Source organism: Mirounga angustirostris, unplaced genomic scaffold, assembly GCF_029215605.1.
Source record: "Mirounga angustirostris isolate CCGP_5_RB_7025 unplaced genomic scaffold, mMirAng1.0.hap1 SCAF_6, whole genome shotgun sequence".
NCBI lineage: Eukaryota > Metazoa > Chordata > Mammalia > Carnivora > Phocidae > Mirounga > Mirounga angustirostris.
The window spans coordinates 37,380,029-37,399,573 of NW_026991714.1; the positions used below are offsets into that span (position 1 = coordinate 37,380,029).

At 41.0% G+C, this 19,545-nt stretch overlaps 1 protein-coding gene across 3 annotated transcripts in view; it reads left to right on the plus strand.

Moving 5' to 3' along the window:
- DTL (denticleless E3 ubiquitin protein ligase homolog) overlaps positions 1–17,856 on the plus strand; it is a 56,913-nt gene extending 39,057 nt beyond the window's left edge. For 2 of the 3 annotated variants that reach the window (XM_045877177.3, XM_064594141.1), the window contains one exon: positions 1,321–17,856. In XM_045877177.3, the coding sequence (XP_045733133.1) occupies positions 1,321–1,419 (99 nt within the window). In that variant the 3' untranslated portion in view covers positions 1,420–17,856. The remainder of the gene's footprint in view (positions 1–1,320) is intronic. The other variant, XM_045877176.3, reaches the window with a different exon arrangement.
- The last annotated feature ends 1,689 nt before the right edge of the window (positions 17,857–19,545 follow it).

Consider the following 19,545-nt stretch of genomic DNA (forward strand, 5'->3'; position numbering starts at 1 on the left):
TTAAGTTAAATAATTTCAAAAACACGTACTGCTGGCAGAAAATAGGTTTGTGAACTTGGGAAAGCAAGTGACTCCTTACTAATGGCGGAAGAAGTAGCTATGAGCGTTGGGTGAGTATGGGCACCAGTCAGAACTAAAAAGCTTCAGGTAATCAGTTTGCAAGTTAAGGTGGGATGGGTTAAGGAAGGTTCTGCTGTGCTTCATAGTAGCTCTTGCTCTGTGTTAAGGAGAAGGTGGTAGAATGATTAAAATCCACTCCAAGAATCTAAAAGGCAGAAACTGGATAACCTCAGGCCGGTTCTAGTTTAATAAGTGTTCATATCCCCCTCCTACTGTCATGAAGCCTATCCCATAATTAGAGGGAAAATAAACTAGAAATATTCTAAAGATTATTTCAAACACAAGCTCCAACCAAGACCTTGCTACAGAAAACGAAAAAAAAAAAATCAGCTATAATATAGGAATCTTTCCTTTCTTCTCAAAATTATCACTGTATCGGGGCGCCTGGGTGGCTCAGTTGGTTAAGCAACTGCCTTCGGCTCAGGTCATGATCCTGGAGTCCCTGGATCGAGTCCCGCATCGGGCTCCCTGCTCGGCAGGGAGTCTGCTTCTCCCTCTGACCTTCCCCCCTCTCATGTGCTTTCTCTCATTCTCTCTCTCTCAAATAAATAAATAAAATCTTTAAAAAAAAAAAATTATCACTGTATCTGTTTTTTGCCCCTAACAAAAATTTTTTTTCCCCCCAGAGGAACTGGTCTCAGCTGTGTGTTAGCAGAAAAATAATTTCAATGAAAAACTGTTTTCACTAATGTGTGAATTTTAAAGGCTTTTAAAAATAGTGTGCTGGTCCCATATATTTCTGGTTTTATAATTTCAGTCTTTGAAGCTAAAGTTTCTTTAAAAGAATTTTCTGCTTTATGTGCATGATGATGTAGATTCCTTCAGAAGAGGGTAGCGGCTGCCATTTGAATCACTATCCCATTTGTAAATTTGAGAGAGTGATTTACTAATTTGTTTCAAGAAGAAGGATTATTTTAACCTTTCGTTCCTCTAGGAGGTTTAACTGGTAAATATTTTCTGTTCACATGAAAAATCTATCCCTTCCATCCTTGAATACTGTCTATTCAATTTTTATTAAATTCAGTACAAATCAGCCAGAAGACACATTGCCATCAAAATATTTGGGACTGAAAGCTGACTGACTAAATAATCAAATTTCTAGGCATTGCAATTTAAAATACCCTTTAGTGCTAACTTGCTGAAGTTAACAGCTGAACTTTATCTTAGAAAATCTCTGAAATCTAAACTTTCTTTTTCTAGGTTACTATTACTCCCAGCTCCATGAGGAAAATCTGTACATACTTCCATAGAAAATCCCAAGACGACTACTGCAGTCCTGAACAATCAACAGAATTGTAGATTCTAATCTGAGTGAGTTAACTGAACTTTGGCCCATTAAAACAAGACAAAAAATACAACAGAGTGATTCTATAACTCTAATCTTTAAGAAAGCTACCGTTTTTTTCATTTTCAGAGAAAATCCTTTCAACTCTGAAGTTTACCTACTCTGGTTCTACCATAGCTTATATGCAGCTTCCTTGGGATGAATGCTGTGTTTAATTCCATAAAGTAAGTTTATCACTCTGTAACTTTTTGAATGAGTAGTCTTCACTTTTTAAATTATGCCTCTTCTCTACAATAATGACATCCCAGCTCATAGAGGCAAAAAGCAAGACTTGTCTCTTATTAGTCTGAGACTGTGGGTGCACAGTGGAAAATATCTGCTGGTCACAGCAGGAGGCCTGTCTGTGAAGGCTGGTTGCTGAAGAAGTCTTCTGCTGGAGACCTCTGGATCTGTGCTGCCTCAAACAAATATAATTTCATTTAAAATTTATATAATCTTTTCACTACACTTTTGGGAGCTTTTTTTGTTTTTTTAGTATATGTAAAAATGTGATGTTCAGATAAGTGCATTTATCTTGATTCAGTGTTCAGTGTTAAAATACAGTCTCTTAAGTTAAAATCATCTTTTTTTTAAGAGCAGTGATAAATGTCAGCTCTTTGGAGAAACTAGGAGAACAACACTAGAAACCTTTACTTATCTTTTTTCCCCCAAATATGTCTCCCATATGAGACTTAAGGTCCTTCTATTTTTACTAAGCAATTTACTATGGTACCAATCCAACATCGTGTTCTATAAGAGGTTACAATTTTTGCCATTTACTAGACAAAGATATTTATAAAATCAATAGTCATACATTAAAGTTGGAGTTTGAATTCAACTTGAATTCAGTTCTCTAGGGGCTGCAACTTTTTAAAAATATGTCATCAATTTAAGAAAAAGTAATGATTTCTTACTGGTACTTTTATTAAAAGAACATAGCTCTGAACTGAAAATCCAGAACCTAAAAAACAATTTTTGGCTTTAACTGGAATTTTTGGATTCTCTTCATATACATAAAAAACAGTAACCGTCTAGTATAGCCCTGAGCTGAAAAGTCATGGAAATTTCTCTAAATAATATAGAAGGTGTTTAGATTGATTCTAAGGTAATAATGTGCAAAATATTTTGAACATCTTCCCTTTAATCAGCAATTACATATCAGTCATCTTGAACTGTTGTTTTCTGTTTTTCCCCTTTATAACCTCAGAGACACAAGCTCCATGTACCTTCTATGTACTGTGTCCTTGGAAGGGGATCCCCCAACAATCATGACACTTGATTCATTTTATCCATATCCCTAACAAATATGTAGATTTTATTCATATTTTTGTCAAAATTTAAAAATCTGTTCTTAATGACAAATTTTAATTCCTTTGATTCCTGTAAGTTAAGCTTGTACCAACAAGAACTACATATGTGAATTAAACATGGATTCTCCGTGGTTTTATGCAAGGAGAAAAATAAAGAGAAGCCTCAGAATTGCTGTTTTTGAAACAAAGCACTCCATAGCATTAACTGAATATTTAGAAACTCTACTTATAATTAGTGTTTGATTTTTTAATGTTAGGTTATGGAAAGGTGTTATTTATGACCATATCTGCTAATAATGCTACCTATCTCTTGCTTTGAAAGCCAGTGGGGGTAGGGGGTAGGATAACTAAAGTAGATGATTATATTCTTTGTATCCTTGAACATCTCCTAACAGCTCTACCGAGTAAAATTGGGGTAAATGTGGCTGACAGAAACTGTGCTGAGAGTCTCCTGGCTGTAACACATCCCACTTGGAAAACTAGTACTTCAAATGGGTACCAAAGGTCAAATGTAATGAGATAATAATTATTCCTGCCTCTGTCAGTGTCAGACTTTGAGCTGATCCTGAATAATAAAGCCTTTTACCTTATCTGACATCCTTTTCTGAGCTTTTTGCATTAACCTAGAAGCAGTCTACACAAAAGAGCTCTAGTAGTAATCAAGAATCCCTTCTACTTGTTCATTGAATAAAATTTGTTTATTCCCAAGGATACGATCTAGTTCAAGCTGAAAGAGGTTTTAATAAAATACGTCTTGCTTGGTCAGACCTTGAGTGTGTAAGATGGCTTGGATTACTTGATGAAGTAGGGTGGAGTGATGTACTTATTTTTCTAAACAAGTATTTCCAGCCCAAGCTTTTCCATTTGAATACACTCCAAGCATTATTGCTACAGTGCTGTATTAGAGTTTCCTTCGGCTGTTTCAACACAGGCCCTTAATTTACTTTTGTGAGGGTTGACTAATTAGTCCTTTAAAATGTTTCCTTTAATCTGGGCTGCACATTTAAATGATGATAAATCAAGACCATCTGTAGCTACCCCTGTTGGACTGGCAGAGAGCGAGTTCAGCTCACCACCCCAACCCCAGCCCTAATAGCTTAAAACTTCACTAAGACTTTTGGAACATCCTGTATAGGAATCACTTTTTAAATCCTCAACTGTGCAATATGGATGCCTGGAGGTAACTTTTTAAAGTGTGTGTGTGTGTGTGTATGTGTGTGTGTGTGTGTGTGTTGCTTTAACCCCCAGCCTATGGTCATGATCTTGTATAGGTCACATATCAGGGCAACATGTGCTTTTTGAGAGCCTATCATAGCAGATAAACTGCTGCTCTCAGGTCTGTTTTTCTGCTTTTCCTAGTCCCAAGAGGGTCTGGACTTTCTTTCACACTGCTCTTAAAGCAAAGGCCAGGTAGTCTCATAGAATCAGTTCCACAACTAAGTAGCATGCACAACATTTTACAGATGTGCATCAGAAGAGAGACTGAGTGAGAATGTCATGCTGGGGAAACTGAGTTGTCCTCCTTATGGTAATTAAAGGGATGAATGTAGGCCCAGTGAGCTCTTGCTCATCAAGTCTCACTACTTCTCAACAGGTCTTCATAGGAGATTCTTTGGCTGCCCCAGGTTTGGATCAAGCCACATCATGAAATAACCAGTCATTAAATTCTTGAGAATTATGGAAAACCCTGCTTTATGCATTAGCTCTTTAGATACTGGTTGAAAGTTATAGGGAGGCCAAACACTACATTGGACATGAGGTGAGTCTAATGTTTCATTAGATTTGATGCTAGGAATACAAGCCCAGCTTGTTATAAGGGATCCATTTTGTTGTCTAAAGTGGTAGAAAAACCTGTTTTATTTCTGAGCTATGTTTGAGTGCCTGCTAAAAAACACGAGGGTCGTTAGGGAATGATGTAGGGTAAAGTCAGCCTTTTCAAAAATCACCTGAGCATATTAAGCAGCTTGTTCAGATCTGTAGGCTTACAGCAAGTACATAGTACACAAATAAGTATTATATTATTAAAGAATAGGCTTGTTCGATCCCCAACGCTTATCCCTCCCATTTCCCGGCTAGCCAAGAAAGAGGATTTCAAGGATATATAGCCAGGTTCTTTATTTTAAATTTCAAAGGTTTAGTATTCCATTTATACTTCATTTCTCTTTAATTTCCTTAACTTGCCACATGCCCCTTCCTGTTTTGACATTCTAAATAATTTGTATTCAAGTCGTTTTGTGGACTATGAATAGCACATTTCAAAATGCCTTTGATTGGAAGGCTTTCAATTCAGTCAGCATTTTATTCATCACCTGGGTGCCAAGCCCTGTGTGAGGCACCTGGACTGGAGAGTTCTTCTCTTTATTTTTTTGTTGTCAGAGGAGTCACTTTATCTATGGCACGTCAGTGGGTGAAGTCAGCATTTGAGAGAAACAGGCAAAGATCCGATTTTCAAGTCCTTTGAGTGAAGTTTTTTGTGAGCAGCTATTAATGTAGCAAGTGCTGTCTAGATGCAATGCAGACTCTTCCCTTCAGGAGCTTCATTCAGCAGCTGCTTAGAGCACCTGAACTTTTCAAAGTAAAATGCTTTTCTCGGGGCGCCTGGGTGGCTCAGTCGTTAAGCGTCTGCCTTCGGCTCAGGTCATGATCCCAGAGTCCTGGGATCGAGCCCCGCATCGGGCTCCCTGCTCGGCGGGAAGCCTGCTTCTCCCTCTCCCACTCCCCCTGCTTGTGTTCCCTCTCTCGCTGTGTCTCTCTCTGTCAAATAAATAAAATCTTTAAAAAAAAAAAAAAAAAAAAAAAATGCTTTTCTCATGCATGTTTTTATTATGTTCTTTACAATATTATGAATAATAGTTAAAAGCATGATCTCTGTAGCCAAACTGCCTAGCTTTGAATCCAAGCCCTAGCTGTGTGACCTTGGGCAAATTCCTTAACCTCTCTGTGAATCAGTTTTCTCGTTTATAAAATGGGATTGTGTGGTTATCACACAAATATAGCTCTTAGGACAGTGCCTGGCACACAATAGCTAACGTTTGTTGAACAATTACTGTTAGCTATTAGTCTCAAGATCGGGAGAGAAGGGATTCTATCCTTATTTGATAAATGAGCATAAAGGTTTAACTTTTCAGTTCTAACTCATTCCTGTTCATTCCTGTTCCACTAGAACCATGGTCCTCAAAGGTATGGGAACTAAATAAAAATCACCTGAGAAGCTTTTTTTTTTTTCCAATGTTGCCTGAGTCTCCCATTCCTAGTGCTTTTCAAAAGGAGCAAGTAGACCTCTAGAAAAACAAAACGAAAACAAAAGCAACTCAGGTTCCGTAGGTGTTTGAGATTCATGATTCCTACCTACCAAGTACACATTAAAATTACAAAGGTTATTTCATATGTGGTCTCAGCCAGTGTTCAAAGAGGTTATAATTTGCAAATCTGTTCCCTGGACTCCTAAGCAAGCCAAAGTGATTGCTCTCATAGAACCCACCTCCCATTTCCTGACCGCTGCCCCCAGCTCTGCTACATTGTTTAGCATGTGTTCACCTTTGGGGAGGAAGCTGCAGCTGGCTGGCCGTTAGTGCCAATTCTTGATCACTTGTTAGACTATTGTGTTCCATGGCCAGTGAGTAGGCACATAAGAGATGAAGCTCAAAGCAGGCCATGTTGCTCTCTTAGTAGCTCTGATTTTGTAGGATGCAAGATTCAAACATTTGGTTGAGGAGTAATGTGTAGACTCTAGATTCTTTTTTCTCACTTAATGAGATTCTTCCCTGGGCTGCTTTTTGATGCCAATAATACCTGTTGCCAGTGTCACATCAGTGCCAAAATACCAGCCATGGAGGTTTCTTTGACATTATGGTGGAGAAACCCAGCATTGGGGTTTCACTTAGCATCTGAGCACCAAATTATGCTGCCACTGCTACTGTTAAAGACTCTGGTTTCCAAATTTCCAGGAACTTACAAAATGTGGTGTTCTCTGATTAGGAGCTGGCATCCGCACCTCTGTAAACAGATAGTCCCCCCATGCTCAGCCCCCTTCGTGGGTTGGTGCCAAAACTGTCAGTTCAAATGAAGATGTTAAGGGCTGCTTTTTGTTTCCCTGTTATCAGCCTACTCACTTTCCAAGTCATAGTGTGAAAGTACAGTAATTATACAAATCAGCCCTTCCCCCAGCAATATACTACCAGATAATATATGTTACTGAAACAGTGAACTATAAATAAATCATCTGGCCTTGCTGTGTTGACATGAAGTTAACAAATATTGTCACACCACATCATTCAATAATTGTTCAGAACCATTCTTCCCCTTTTTCTCTTCCACCTTTTTTCCATAACCTACCATGCACTCACAATTTTCCATGAATTATTTAATAAGCATAATAGAGTTTATTAAGTGTAACTGTGAAATAACAGTGGTACAGGAACTGAAATAATTAAAATTAAAATCCAGTAGGCATTGTTGTCTCTGTAATGGGTCGTTATTTGGCCCACCAGTTAATGTGAAGTTGGAAATGCTGCTTCCTCAAAAGCCTTATTGAATTTAGATAGCTTTATGTAGGAGTAAGAGACTCAGAGTCCAAAAATCAGTATCTTCACAAGGGTTGACTAGGAAACCATCTGAAGTGAACATTAATAACTTCAGGGTAGGGGTAGGAAGGAGGGTGGTTATGCTAAACATTTCTCAGCTCCCTAATTAGGCAATTAGGTATTGGCCTTGAAGTGTTGAATCTGTAATTAAGTTTCTAGCTTTGGAAGACTATATCCTAAAACCAAGAGATGTAAGCGATGAAGTCTAGAATTATACATGGAGAGTCGGGAGGATAAGGAAAATCAGAATGTGGTTTTTTGATGATTAAGAATGGTTTCTGTTACAGCCAACTCTCCTGTAAAATAAATTTCACAAAGAGAGGATGCTGTTTATCTAGCAGCTTGTTGATTTGAGTTATCCTATAGTGTCCTCTTGCCCTCCTGTTTACTTTGTCAGTATTTCTAGTCCCATTCATTTTCTCCTTTTTCATGTTGTGTTGCCCACTGAACTCAGTTGAATAGTAATTAAAGCCAGTTGTGGATTTGATTCCCAAATGGGCCAATTCACTTCACTCTGTTCATGGCCCTTAGCAGCCTCCCACTTACCTATGCTAGCCATCTGCTCCAGAAGGAGGAGTGGAGGGGTGCCTGGGGGGCTCAGGCGTTGGGCGTCTGCCTCCAGCTCAGGTCATGGTCCCAGGGTCCTGGGATCGAGCCCTACGTTGGCCTACCTGCTCAGCGGGAAGCCTGCTTCTCCCACTCCCACTCCCCCTGCTTGTGTTCCCTCTCTTGCTGTCTCTCTCACTGTCAAATAAATAAATAAAATCTTTAAAAAAAAAAAGAAAGAGGAGTGGAAAAAGTGTTTAGGCTCAGTATAAACCCCAGAGACAAACTCATAATATGTATCCTCACTACATAACTTGTAGGCATTCTGAAAGCCTGTCTTTCCTTGTCTTTCTCCCTAAAGACCAAGTTAATAAACCTCTTTTGATAAACTTGTAGATTGTTTCATGTAATGCACACAGTAACCCTGTGGGTGGATATAGTTTATTATCCACATTTTGACAGATGAGGAAACTAAAGCACAGAGAAGTTAGGTAATTAGCCCAAGGACACATAGCCAGCAGCTCGTGGATTTGGTCTGACTCAAAGCCCACAGTCTTAATTCCCATACTATAATGCCTCAGAGAAAGAAACTTGTTCCTGGCCCTCTATTAATCAAATACAGGATTTCTATTTTGCACATATTCAAATAAGAACTCTCAAAATGTTCCAGATACATTTGCTCTTTGAGTAATAAATGAAATAATGTTATGTCTTGGAGAGGACACCATTCTCAACTACCAGAGGAAGGTAATATACAGGGCTAGAAGCTAGAATCAGTACTGATAATGTATGTTATAGGAACATAAGATTAACAAAGATGATTGAAAATTAGAAAAACAGGAACAAAAGCACAGGAGTTAAAATTCTTCAGAAAAGAAAAAGAGAAAGGCTTGCTCACTAATGTAGGGGAAAGAATGAAGAATTGAGATGAGGATATACATACCCTGTGACCTAATGATTCTCCCCCTGTACCCTTGGGAAGCTCACATGCACTGGGCACAACGAAGATGTTCAGAGCAGCATTGTTTATATTGGCCAAAGGCTGGAAACAACCCAAATATCCATCCACAGTAGAATTGGTAAACTGGAATACTCATGGTCGAATACTATGTAACCATGAAACAAAAAAGAATAAACTAGCTACACACAAAATGAATGAATGTTAGAATGGTGAACAAAAGAAGCAAGAAACAAGGGAATGCATGCAGTATGATTCTCTTCATATCGGGTGTTAACAAAAAATGCCGTACTGAAGTAGGATTGAAGGATACATACATGGATGGTAAAGGGCAAAACAAAGATCATTATCACAATAAATCGAGATAGTGGATCCTTCTGGAAGGTTGTACTTGGGGAATAACACAGGGAGGACTTGCTAGGTTATGGCAAGGTTCTCTCTTCCCCTGCTTGGTGGTTACATGGGTGTTTGCTTTATAATTATGCCTTACATTTATGTTTTATGCATATTTCTATCTGTTTTATGATTCATGTTTTTAAAGGTTTTTGAAAAGGAATGAAGTTCAGATCTTGAGAGAAGATCAGGCAAGAAGCGGGGATGGGGAAATTCTAGATAGATTTGATAATAACAGTTATTCAAATGGAATAAGCTACTACTCTTTTTAACACTTTCAAAGGAAAAAGGAAAATCCTCTGTTCCCTCAACACAGAAGGATGAACTGACTTACATCCACATATACTGTCAGGATTCACTATAGTCATTCAGGTGAAAAGACCAGAACTGAGCTTTCAGCATATTGCGCAATCACTCAGACATGGGATTGGGATTTTCAAAATTGGGACTGAGCCAGAAGTTAGCAGGGAGGACTAGTTAGAAGAGAGATTCCTGCAGCATTTGGCCTCCTAAAAGCTTCACACTAAGTATATTTCTTCCTTTTTCCTTCTTCCTCCACTTATATTTTTCTCTTCCCAAGGACCATCATCAAATCCAGGCAGAATGGGCCATGGAAATCAAATTCTTATTTTCAAGATGCAGAAACTGTCCTGAGGAAGTTAACCAATTTGACCAAGGTCACAAAACTAGTGGCAGAATCCATTCTGGTACCCCGCATTCTTTGCACCCCAGTCTTCCTGGTCTACTAGCCATTCCTCTACATATCATTTTTAAGGTTCAGTTCAAACCCTCCTACCTTCCCATAGGAGGTATTAACAGATTTTCCTAATTAAGCCTTCCACTCAGCCCCATGCATGGTGCCTTGTTTAAATGCCCTCAAAAGTGCTTATCACATTTGTCTCATAATTTTTTCCATATTCCCTCCACCAGATTGTATCCTCCTAGATGTCAAACTGGTCTTACTCATCTCTGCATACCCAGTGGTATGCTTGTGAGAGCCAATTATTAAATACTCGGGAATTTTGTGAGCTGGTCATTAAAATGTTCGTAGCTTGAAATCGGTCCTGATGAGAGTCTTTACACCAGGGAAGAGACAAAAGCCACAAATCAGGGCCTTTTTCTCCCAGGGAGCCCGCTACCAGCATGTCACTGTACGAATACCACCACCACCACCACCACCAGCCACCCCTGTACTCACTGTAATGCAGAGCAGTTGCAACAAGTGTGGAGAAGGAAGGGAACCAGTGCGAACGCAGACCATAAAGTAAAGGGAGTTCAAAAAGCATCAGTTGAGGAACACGGGAAAGGGAACTTTTTGAAAAATAGGTGGTTCACTGCTACAGAGAAGTTAAGAAGATGAGAAATAAAGCCAGCACGTCTTTGTCCTCAAGAGCTTTTTCAGTAGCATAATAAGGCTGAACTGTGGGAATGAAAGGATAGGGGCGGTTAGGAAGCAGCAGTAAATGTAGATGCCTTTCAAAAAAAAAAAGAAAGCAATCTTTCTTACTAAGCAACTATTTGCTGAATACCTACTGTGTGTCAGGCATTGCACTAAATAAAGATAACATACAGGCCTGTCCTCAAGCTGCTCCCTGGTGCCTAGGGCAACAAGGGCACCAAGCACAGTGTGATAAGGTTCTGATGAAGACATGACATGGGGGCTGTGGGAGCACATCAGACTGAGCCTGCACATCCAGGGAAGATTTCATACCAAAGCCGACTGAGCCGAGCGCTAGAGAAGAACGTTTTCCACATGGTAAGTGAAGGAAGGACATTCCTCACAAAGGAAATAGCAAAATAGCATGAACAACGGTTTGACGGTGAGAAAGAGTGGCTGTCTGGAGAACTCTTAAGTAGTTCCAGTTTCCTGTTAGAGCTAGAGCAGAGAGAACAGCATAAAGCACCAGCGGGAGATGAGGCTGCAGAAGCAAGCAGGTGTCCGGGCTAAGCACCCCTACGGTGCCCCCATACTGAGTTTGAACTTTATCTCGAAGGCCTTGGACAGCCACTGAATGACTAAGCAGGGGATAAGCCCAATCCAATTTTTATTTTAGATGATCCTGGTAGCAATGTGGAGGGTACATTGGAAAGGGACCAGACTTCAGTGACCCAATTAGAAGACTAGCAATCCAATCAGTGAGGAGGATGGGCCTGAAGTAAAGTAACAATGGTGCTGATAAGAGGACACTGCCAATTTGAGAGATACTCCTGAAATGGCAAACTAGTGTTTTCTTAGGTGGGTAAACGAGGAATCATGAATCCCAGGATCCTGGCACTGACAACTGGGTAATGGTGGTATCATTTGGAGAAAGGGGACACAGAAATGATAGGATTATGAGAGGTTATTTTCCATGGAGACACCTAATAGCCAGTGGAGATACCCTTTAGGTAGTTGTATGTATACAATTGCAGCTCTGAAGAGTGGTCTGGAGTGGAAAGAATTTTTGGAGTATTAGGTGGGAAAAGAATAGTTAAAAGGGGAGCTCATAGAGATTAGCCAGAGAAAATGTGGCACAATGGTTCTCAAACTTGAGCGAGTATCCCCACCAGTTTTTGATTCAGGGGATCTGAGGTGGAACCTGAAAATCTACATTTCTAACAATAGGTTCCCAAGCCATGCCGACGCTGCTGGGAGAACATCCATGTGGAGAAAAGCCAGCATTTGGAGGTGATCAAAGAAAGGAGAGGTGACAGAAGTGAGTGAGAAGGAGTCATTACAGGAAAAGATGGTCAGGATAGATTTCAGGAAATGAATAAAGTCCGGCAAGAAGAAAAACAAATAATGTCAATTGCATTTGATCATTTAGAGGGGTCATATTGGAACCAGGGGGTAGTATCAGGGAGAAAATGGGAGATAGCCAATATAGTTTACTCTCCATGGAGTCTGCTGAGAAGAGAAGTGAGAAAGGGTAGATACTGGGGAGCGGGCTATGGTCAGGAAAATATCTGTGGGTGGGAAAGATGGAGTAAATGTATAAGCGAGGTGAAAGGAGAGTACGGGGAAGAGAAGGAAAGGAACAAATACTTCGAGTGCCTGATCTGAGCCAGGCTCTACGCTAGGCTCCTTAAAAAATACAACCCTTTAAGGAGATTATTATTATCCCCCACTTTATGGAAAAAGAAACTAAACCTCTGAGTTTAAATAATTTGCCTATAGAATCTAGTAAGTAGTAGGGATTTAGGTCCCAGCCTCCAAAGCCAGTTCACAAGGAAATGGCTTGAAATAACCATTATGAGAATTACAGTGTCTTCTCCCCTTCCTAGTGAATGGAGACCAGGACACTGCTGGTTATGGTATATGTTGTCAGAGGGATGCTGTATGGGAGCTGACTCAATCAGAAATGAGTCAGAAGAAAATTAGAGAATACCCTGAGATTCTAGATGCCTACTGGGACTTCTGAGGCGATGCCTTTGGTCTCTAATCGAAATTGACCAAAAATAATAAGAGTCAGAGTTGAAATAAAAACGTGTCCAATTAGGAGTGAACAAGGGTTGATTTAAAAGATCGCTGGACTGCAGCAGGAGCTCTGATAAAAGTCAACAGACTTTGTGCAAAGTTTATGATCATCTCACGAGACACAATATAATGTCTCACCCAGACTCCCTAATCTTGACTCTGCCACTTGCTAATTCTGTGGTCTTCTGTAATTTATTGAATCTTTCTGAGCCCCAGTTTCCTCACCAAGTGAGAGAAGCATTCGGGGTATTTTCCTCATTGTCATTGGGTGGGGGTCAAATGAGCTGGTATGTATAAAGTGCCTAGACAAGTTCCAGGCATGTGCTAAGTTTTAACTGTCTATAGCTGTTCTGGGGTGCCAAAATTCCTACCTTGAAGAACAAATGGTGGGGAAGAGAGACACATGTGATCTTAACAGTATGGTTTGTCGAGGGCTCAGGCAGCACAGAAATTATAAATTTCCAGCAGAGCTCAGCAGTCTAGGAGCAGAGGCAAAGAAGGATGAGTTAGAGATTAACCAAGATAGGAAGTCAGCAAGAAAAGACCCAGGAAAGAATAAAGAAAGGATCCATGAGCACCCTCGAATGGCGGACCAGTAGGTCCAGGCTGGACATGGAGGAAGTGAGAGATTCTGGGGAGGGTGAACAGATGAGGAAGAAATATTTTGACAGGTAGAAAGAAGTTAAGTGGTCCAAGTAGGGCTGTGAGAATTTGAACCATTCTGATGCCCATGGCCAAATTATGTTCATCACAGTGAGTAATGTTGTTGGGCAGAATTTAGTCATTTGTAGTTTTCAAAATGATGGTGAATCCTGGATATCTGGAGGGTCCCTTTACCTCTCAGGGATGAAGTGACCAGGAAAGCTGTGAGGCAGGCCTTAAACCACTGAGGAGGATAAGAGAATGCCAAAAATCAGTAACAGTTGAATGGACAAGTTGGCCAGTAAGATGGGGTGGCGTGCCCAAGAGGGATGGAGAAGCATGGTCTGGGGAAACAAAGGGAACTCAGAGAATGCCAGGTTGTTCTCCTGACCTTGAAAACCAGGGGAGGTAGAGAAGTGGCCTCCTCTGGAGAGGGCAGGGAGACAAGGCAGGTCAGGTTTTCATTTAGGATAAGAAGGTAGGAAGAGTGTGTGTTAAAAATGTGGGGAATGTAAGGAAGTGTGTTCAGTTAATGTACTGTATAGTCCAGAGGCAAGGAGATACACGTTCAACGGCCTAGAAACAGTTAAGTACCCAGTCCTGCGGTAGGATTCCTGCCTGACAGGAAGTGAGAGTGGGAGGCCAGCTCTGCCTGGGCCTACCACCTCAGGACAGCTCCCTGCCAGAGGAAGGAACCGTGGCCTGCTGGGTCAGTGCACTAGGCCTATTTCTGTACATTCAGGCTGCTGAGTAATGGCTCCAAAGGCAGTGCCAGCACCTAACAGGGCGCAAGGGGAAAGTGAGAAGTAGGGTTTGGCACCTTATGTTGGGACCTGCTGTCACAGGCCCAGCCCTCCAGTTCTGTGTGCCAGACCCTCAGCTACAGCTCTCACTGTGAGCCTGGATGACCAGCCCCGCAGGTCTGGCTGAGATGCCCAGGAAGCCCTCAAGAAAGAAGAGCTCTGTGGTTTCCTCAAAGATCGAGAATTCTGAGTACTTACTTCCTGAAGGAGAATTGCCAGTCTGGCCAACTGGTCAACCCACTAGGCTAGTGCCTCAGCTCAATGGCCCTCAGAAGTGAATCCTGTCTTCTCTCGCTGCCAAAATGTTCTTTTAAAATTACTATGAAATGACAATGACATGCAGGATACATACAAACACTGCTCCAAACCTGAGGTATCAAGGTGTGTAGTTTGAGCTAGAGTGTACTTTGAGCTAGATTCCAAAGGTGAGGATTCACCTGTACTCCCCTAGCCAGAACCCCGTGTGTCCCTGTTGAGTACATGTGTGACTACTGACTGGGGCGAGGGCTCAGTCTAATATGGGAATGGTCACATAGACACAAAGGTCAAACTTGTGATCCCATGAGCACAGGGCTCTAGCAACTTGCACTAATGGGCCCTGAAAGGCCGTAGGACAAGCCTTTGGGTTAGTTGCTACTGAATAGATAGGCCCAAAGACTCTGCCCTGGAGATGCTAGTGGCTCTTCAATTCTAAGTCTGGTTGCCTTAAACCCTCCAACTTCCCTTAGATCATTTAAGGCCTCCCAAGTCTGGAAAATTATAGAATGCCTTTGATTTCCTTTATACTTCCCCCTTTTCTTAAAAAGTAAACCCTGTTAATTTCCTGGGATTTCTTCTTAGGAATTCAGGTTTTCTCTTCTATAGTAAATACCTCTAAGAAATAAAGGAATTGGGATCCAACAGGTTTGAGTGGTTTGCAGTGAACTCAAGAACTCTACAGCACAGCAGTGATTAGAGCCCAATGGGAGCTCTGCCTCTTTCACTTGACTCACCCCTTGCCTGCTTGCCTCTGGTTCGTGCCAGTCTAAGAACCAAACCAGTGATGGCTACACTTATGGGCTCCTTCTCCATCGCTGCCACCTGTCTCTCTGTGACAGTCTTAGACATCACTACATCAGGGAGACATTATCTTCACACTAGGGGAACTTTTCGGACATAGACCTCTGGCAACCACTTTTCTGTTCTGTTTCTACGAGTTTGCCTTTTTTTCTCTTTTTTAAAAAAGTTTTTGGATTCCACACGCAGTGTTTGTCTTTCTCTATCTCACTTTTTTCCCTCAGCAAAATGACCTCGAGATCCATCCATGTTGCAGGATTTCCTTTTTCCTTATGGCCGAATAGTATTCCATTGTGTGTGTGTGTGTGTGTATCTCACATCTTTATCCATTCATCTGTTGATGGACACTTTTATCATTTCCATACCTTGACTATTGTCAATAGTGCTGCAATGAACATGGGCGTGCAGATACTGCTTCAGGATCCTGTTTTCATTTCTTTTGGATAAATACCCAGCAGTGGGATTGCTGGATCAAATGGGAGTTCTATTTTTAAATTTTTGAGGAATCTCTGTATTGTTTTCCATAGTGGCTACAACAATTTACCTTCCCATCAATATTGTACAAGGCTTCCCTTTTCTCTACCTCCTCAACAACACCTGTATCTCTTGTCTTTTTGATGGTAGCCATTCTAACAGTAACAGGTGTGAGGTGATAGCTCATTGTGGTTTTGATTTGCATTTCTCTGATAATTAGTGATGGTGAGTACTTTCTCATGTACCTATTGGCCATCTGTATGTCTTCTTTGGGAAAAATGTCTGTTCAGTTCCTCTGACCATTTTTTAATTGAATCGTTTGGGTTTTTTGGTTTTTGCTATTGAGTTGTATGAGTTCTTTGTATATTTGGGATATTAACTCCTTATATATGATTTGCAAATATTTTCTACATTTCAGTAGGTTGCCTTTTCATTTTGTTGATAGTTTCCTTTGCTATACAGAGCTTTTAGTTTGATGTAGTCCCACTTATCTTTTTCTTTTGTTGTCTTTGCTTTTGGTGTCAAATCCAAAGAAATTATTGCCAAGACTGATATAAAGGAGCTTAACCCCTATATTTTCTTCTAGCACTTTTATGGTTTCAGGTTTTATGTTTAAGTCTCTAATCTATGTGAGTTGATGTTTGTGTATGGTGTAAGACAGAAGTCTAGTTTCATTCTTTTGCATGAGGCTGCCTAGTTTTCCTAGCACTATTTATTGAAAAGACTGTCCTTTCCCCCATTATATATTCTTGGGTCTTTTGTTGAAAAGTAATTGACCATATATGCATGGGTTTATCTTTGGGCTCTCTATTATGTTCCCATTGAACTATGTGTCTGTTTTTATGCCAATACCATACTGTTTCTGATTACTATAGGTTTGTAATTTTGTTTGAAATGAGGAAGTGTGATGCTTCCAGCTTTGTTCTTTTATAACATTTCTTTGGCTATTTGGAGTCTTCTGTGATTCCATACAAATTTTAGGATTGTTTGTTCTATTTTTGTGAAACATTCCATTGGAATTTTGATAGGGATTGCATTGAATCTGTAGTCACCTTGGGTAGTATGGATATTTTAATAATATTAATTCTTCTAATCCATGAACATGGAATATCTTTCCATTTATTTTGTCTCCTTTGATTTCTTTCATCGGTGTTTTATAGTTTACAGCATACAGATCATTCACCTCCTTGGTTAAATTTATTCCTGGGTATTTTATTCTTTCAATGCAACCATAAATGGGGTTGTTTTCTTAATTTCCCTCTGATAGTTGTTAGTGTATAGAAACACAACTGATTTTTGTATATTGATTTTGTGTCCTACATCTTTATTGAATTTGTTTATTCTTACAGTTTTTTTGGTGGAGTCTTTGGGGTTTCTATATATAACATCATGTCATCTGCAAATAGAGACAGTTTTACCTCTTTCTTTCTGATTCAGATGTCTTTTTATTTCTTTTTCTCGCCTGATTGCTCTGGCTGGGACTTCTAACACGATGTTAAATTCAAGTAGTAAAAGTGGGCATCCTTGTCTTACTCCAAATCTTAAAGAAAAAGCTTTCAGCTTTTCACTGTTGAGTATATTAGCTGTGTACTTGTCATATATGGCCTTTATTATGTTGAAGTACATTCTCTCTATACCCAGTTATTGAGAAGTCATATAATCTTTACAACAACATGGCAAGGGAGTCCTTTTATTAACCCCATCTTGAAGATCAGGAAACTGACCTTACAGCTTACAACAGTTGAGTAACTTCCCCAAAGTTTACAAGTGGCGAAGCCAGAACTGACCCCAGCAGTCCGACCCCCACAAAGCCCCTTTTGAGAGCTGAAGTAGAAGAAGGCCTAGGGGGAAACAAGCTATAATTGTGGCTCCTCCAGCCTGCAGCATGCCAAGAGAGAGACAGCCTGTGGTGTCTGTGTTATACATTTAGCCATGGAAGACACTGCATGTTATACCACACTTTCCTCTGTGTGTGGCTTAGTATTTTTAAAAATCCATTGTGAGCTCCTTGAGACAGGAATCATGTTCCACTATAGCACTGCACACAGGCCAAGCAAATATTCAGTAAGTACACTGTCTTTGTCCATTGGGGCTCAGAATTACCTGAGGACAGAGACATGCAACACAGAACATCAGAACTACATCTTAAAGATCTTCTAGGCTTAGAGTCTCATTTTACACTTGAAGAAACTGAGGCCTAAAACATAGAGTCAGAGCCATGGGGTTCAACACATTCTTCAGGGTGGAGCCATCCTAAATTATTCTCTCTCCCCTGACCCCTTCCTCTGGGATCAGTGCTGGAACTAGTGCTGGGACTCTGTGTATATCATCCAATATGTGTTAAGACCTCGGGATCCAGTGCTCATAAAACAATTAAAATCTGATGTCATTCCAGTTCAATCAGATTTATACCCAGAATATATCAGATTTATAGTCAGAAAGAGTCTTAGAAATCATCCCATTCAACTCCCAGGTTGTGGATGAAGTCACAGGCCCAGAAATGGCTAGTGACCTCCCAGTTCGTCAGCTGGCCAGGAGTTTATCATTTAAACAAGGTTCCTCTGCTCCCAGGGAGCAAAGACACATAGGAAACACAGGTTGGCCTTTTTCTGGTTGGAGCATGTATATCAGGTGGGGGTAGGGGTGGGACTTTCTTCCAGAGGCCAGCCTGTTCCCAAAGCCAGTCTGCTTGGGGAACATAGTCCACTCTTCAGCAGAGCCACCAGTCGCCCACCCTGTGTTCACCCTCTCCCCTCTGTTCTCTAAGCAGTAGAAGTCACAGCTGAGGCCTGTGCAGGAGCTGGAACCTGATTCCCTCACTCCTTCCATTCCACCAGCCGTTCCCTTCCCAGTGCCAACTCTGGCCCAGTGGCCAGGTTAGGAATGTCACACATTCACAAGTTATAACTTGGCTGCCCTGTTTCTTCTCCTTGGGTAAAAAGCCGAGACCTGAGGAAAGTAAGTGGCTCCATTCTATTTTGCTTTCCGCAGAAGCGAAGGACCAGAGGAAAGAGAAGCCCCTCTGCTTCTTATAGGAAGTGTTGGCACCGGAGTATAAAGTGAGTAGAGCATTAAAGAAGGCTGTTTTGTCCTCACTAGAGCTGAACAGTGACCTTCCTCAGGGAGTCAAGCCCTATCCCTCCCATGCACTCACAAGCACAGTATGGATCAAGAAGCAGCACATATAAAAAGACCTCTCTGAAACCTGAAAGGGATTGTTCCTGACAAGCCTACAGAAACAGCAAAGAGCATATGGGAGGCTGAGCTCTACATGGGGAAATCTGTCAGGCTAACAAAGGACAGGCTTTCCCAGGGACAGGAAGTTTGGAAGGTGGACTTCAGAGAAACTCATTTAATGGGGACAGAGGAACCATCCTCTTCCCATTTCCCTCTGGCTGTGCTTCCATAGAAGAACTGGGCGGCTGGCTCATCCCCATCCACCCAGGCCCGCAAGCAGGTGGGAGACATGTTCATCTCCTGTATGGCGAAATCCCAACCACAGATTAACCATTCTATCTGCTTCCTTTTTGCCTGCACCCAAGCAACCAAATACTACTGAAGAAAGTCTCACTGTCAGGCAGATGGGTTCCACTACAATTCAGGATCACTAGCCCCACATGGGACAAAAGGGTGGTTGAAAGTTTACTACTTGACTCTGGTCAGCTCACATTCCTATCAACTCCTATCAACAACTGTTTCAAACCTTCCCCACTCCCCTGACCCCTCTGATGCCCTCCACACAAGTCATCATTGAGTCCTTCCTTTGTGTTACCAAATGTTTAAACCTACCCACACACACATTCACCCTTACTTGTTGCTTCCTGTTACAATTGGAGTCCTTCTTCCTACTAACTAACCAAGAGCAATTCCCACACTTGT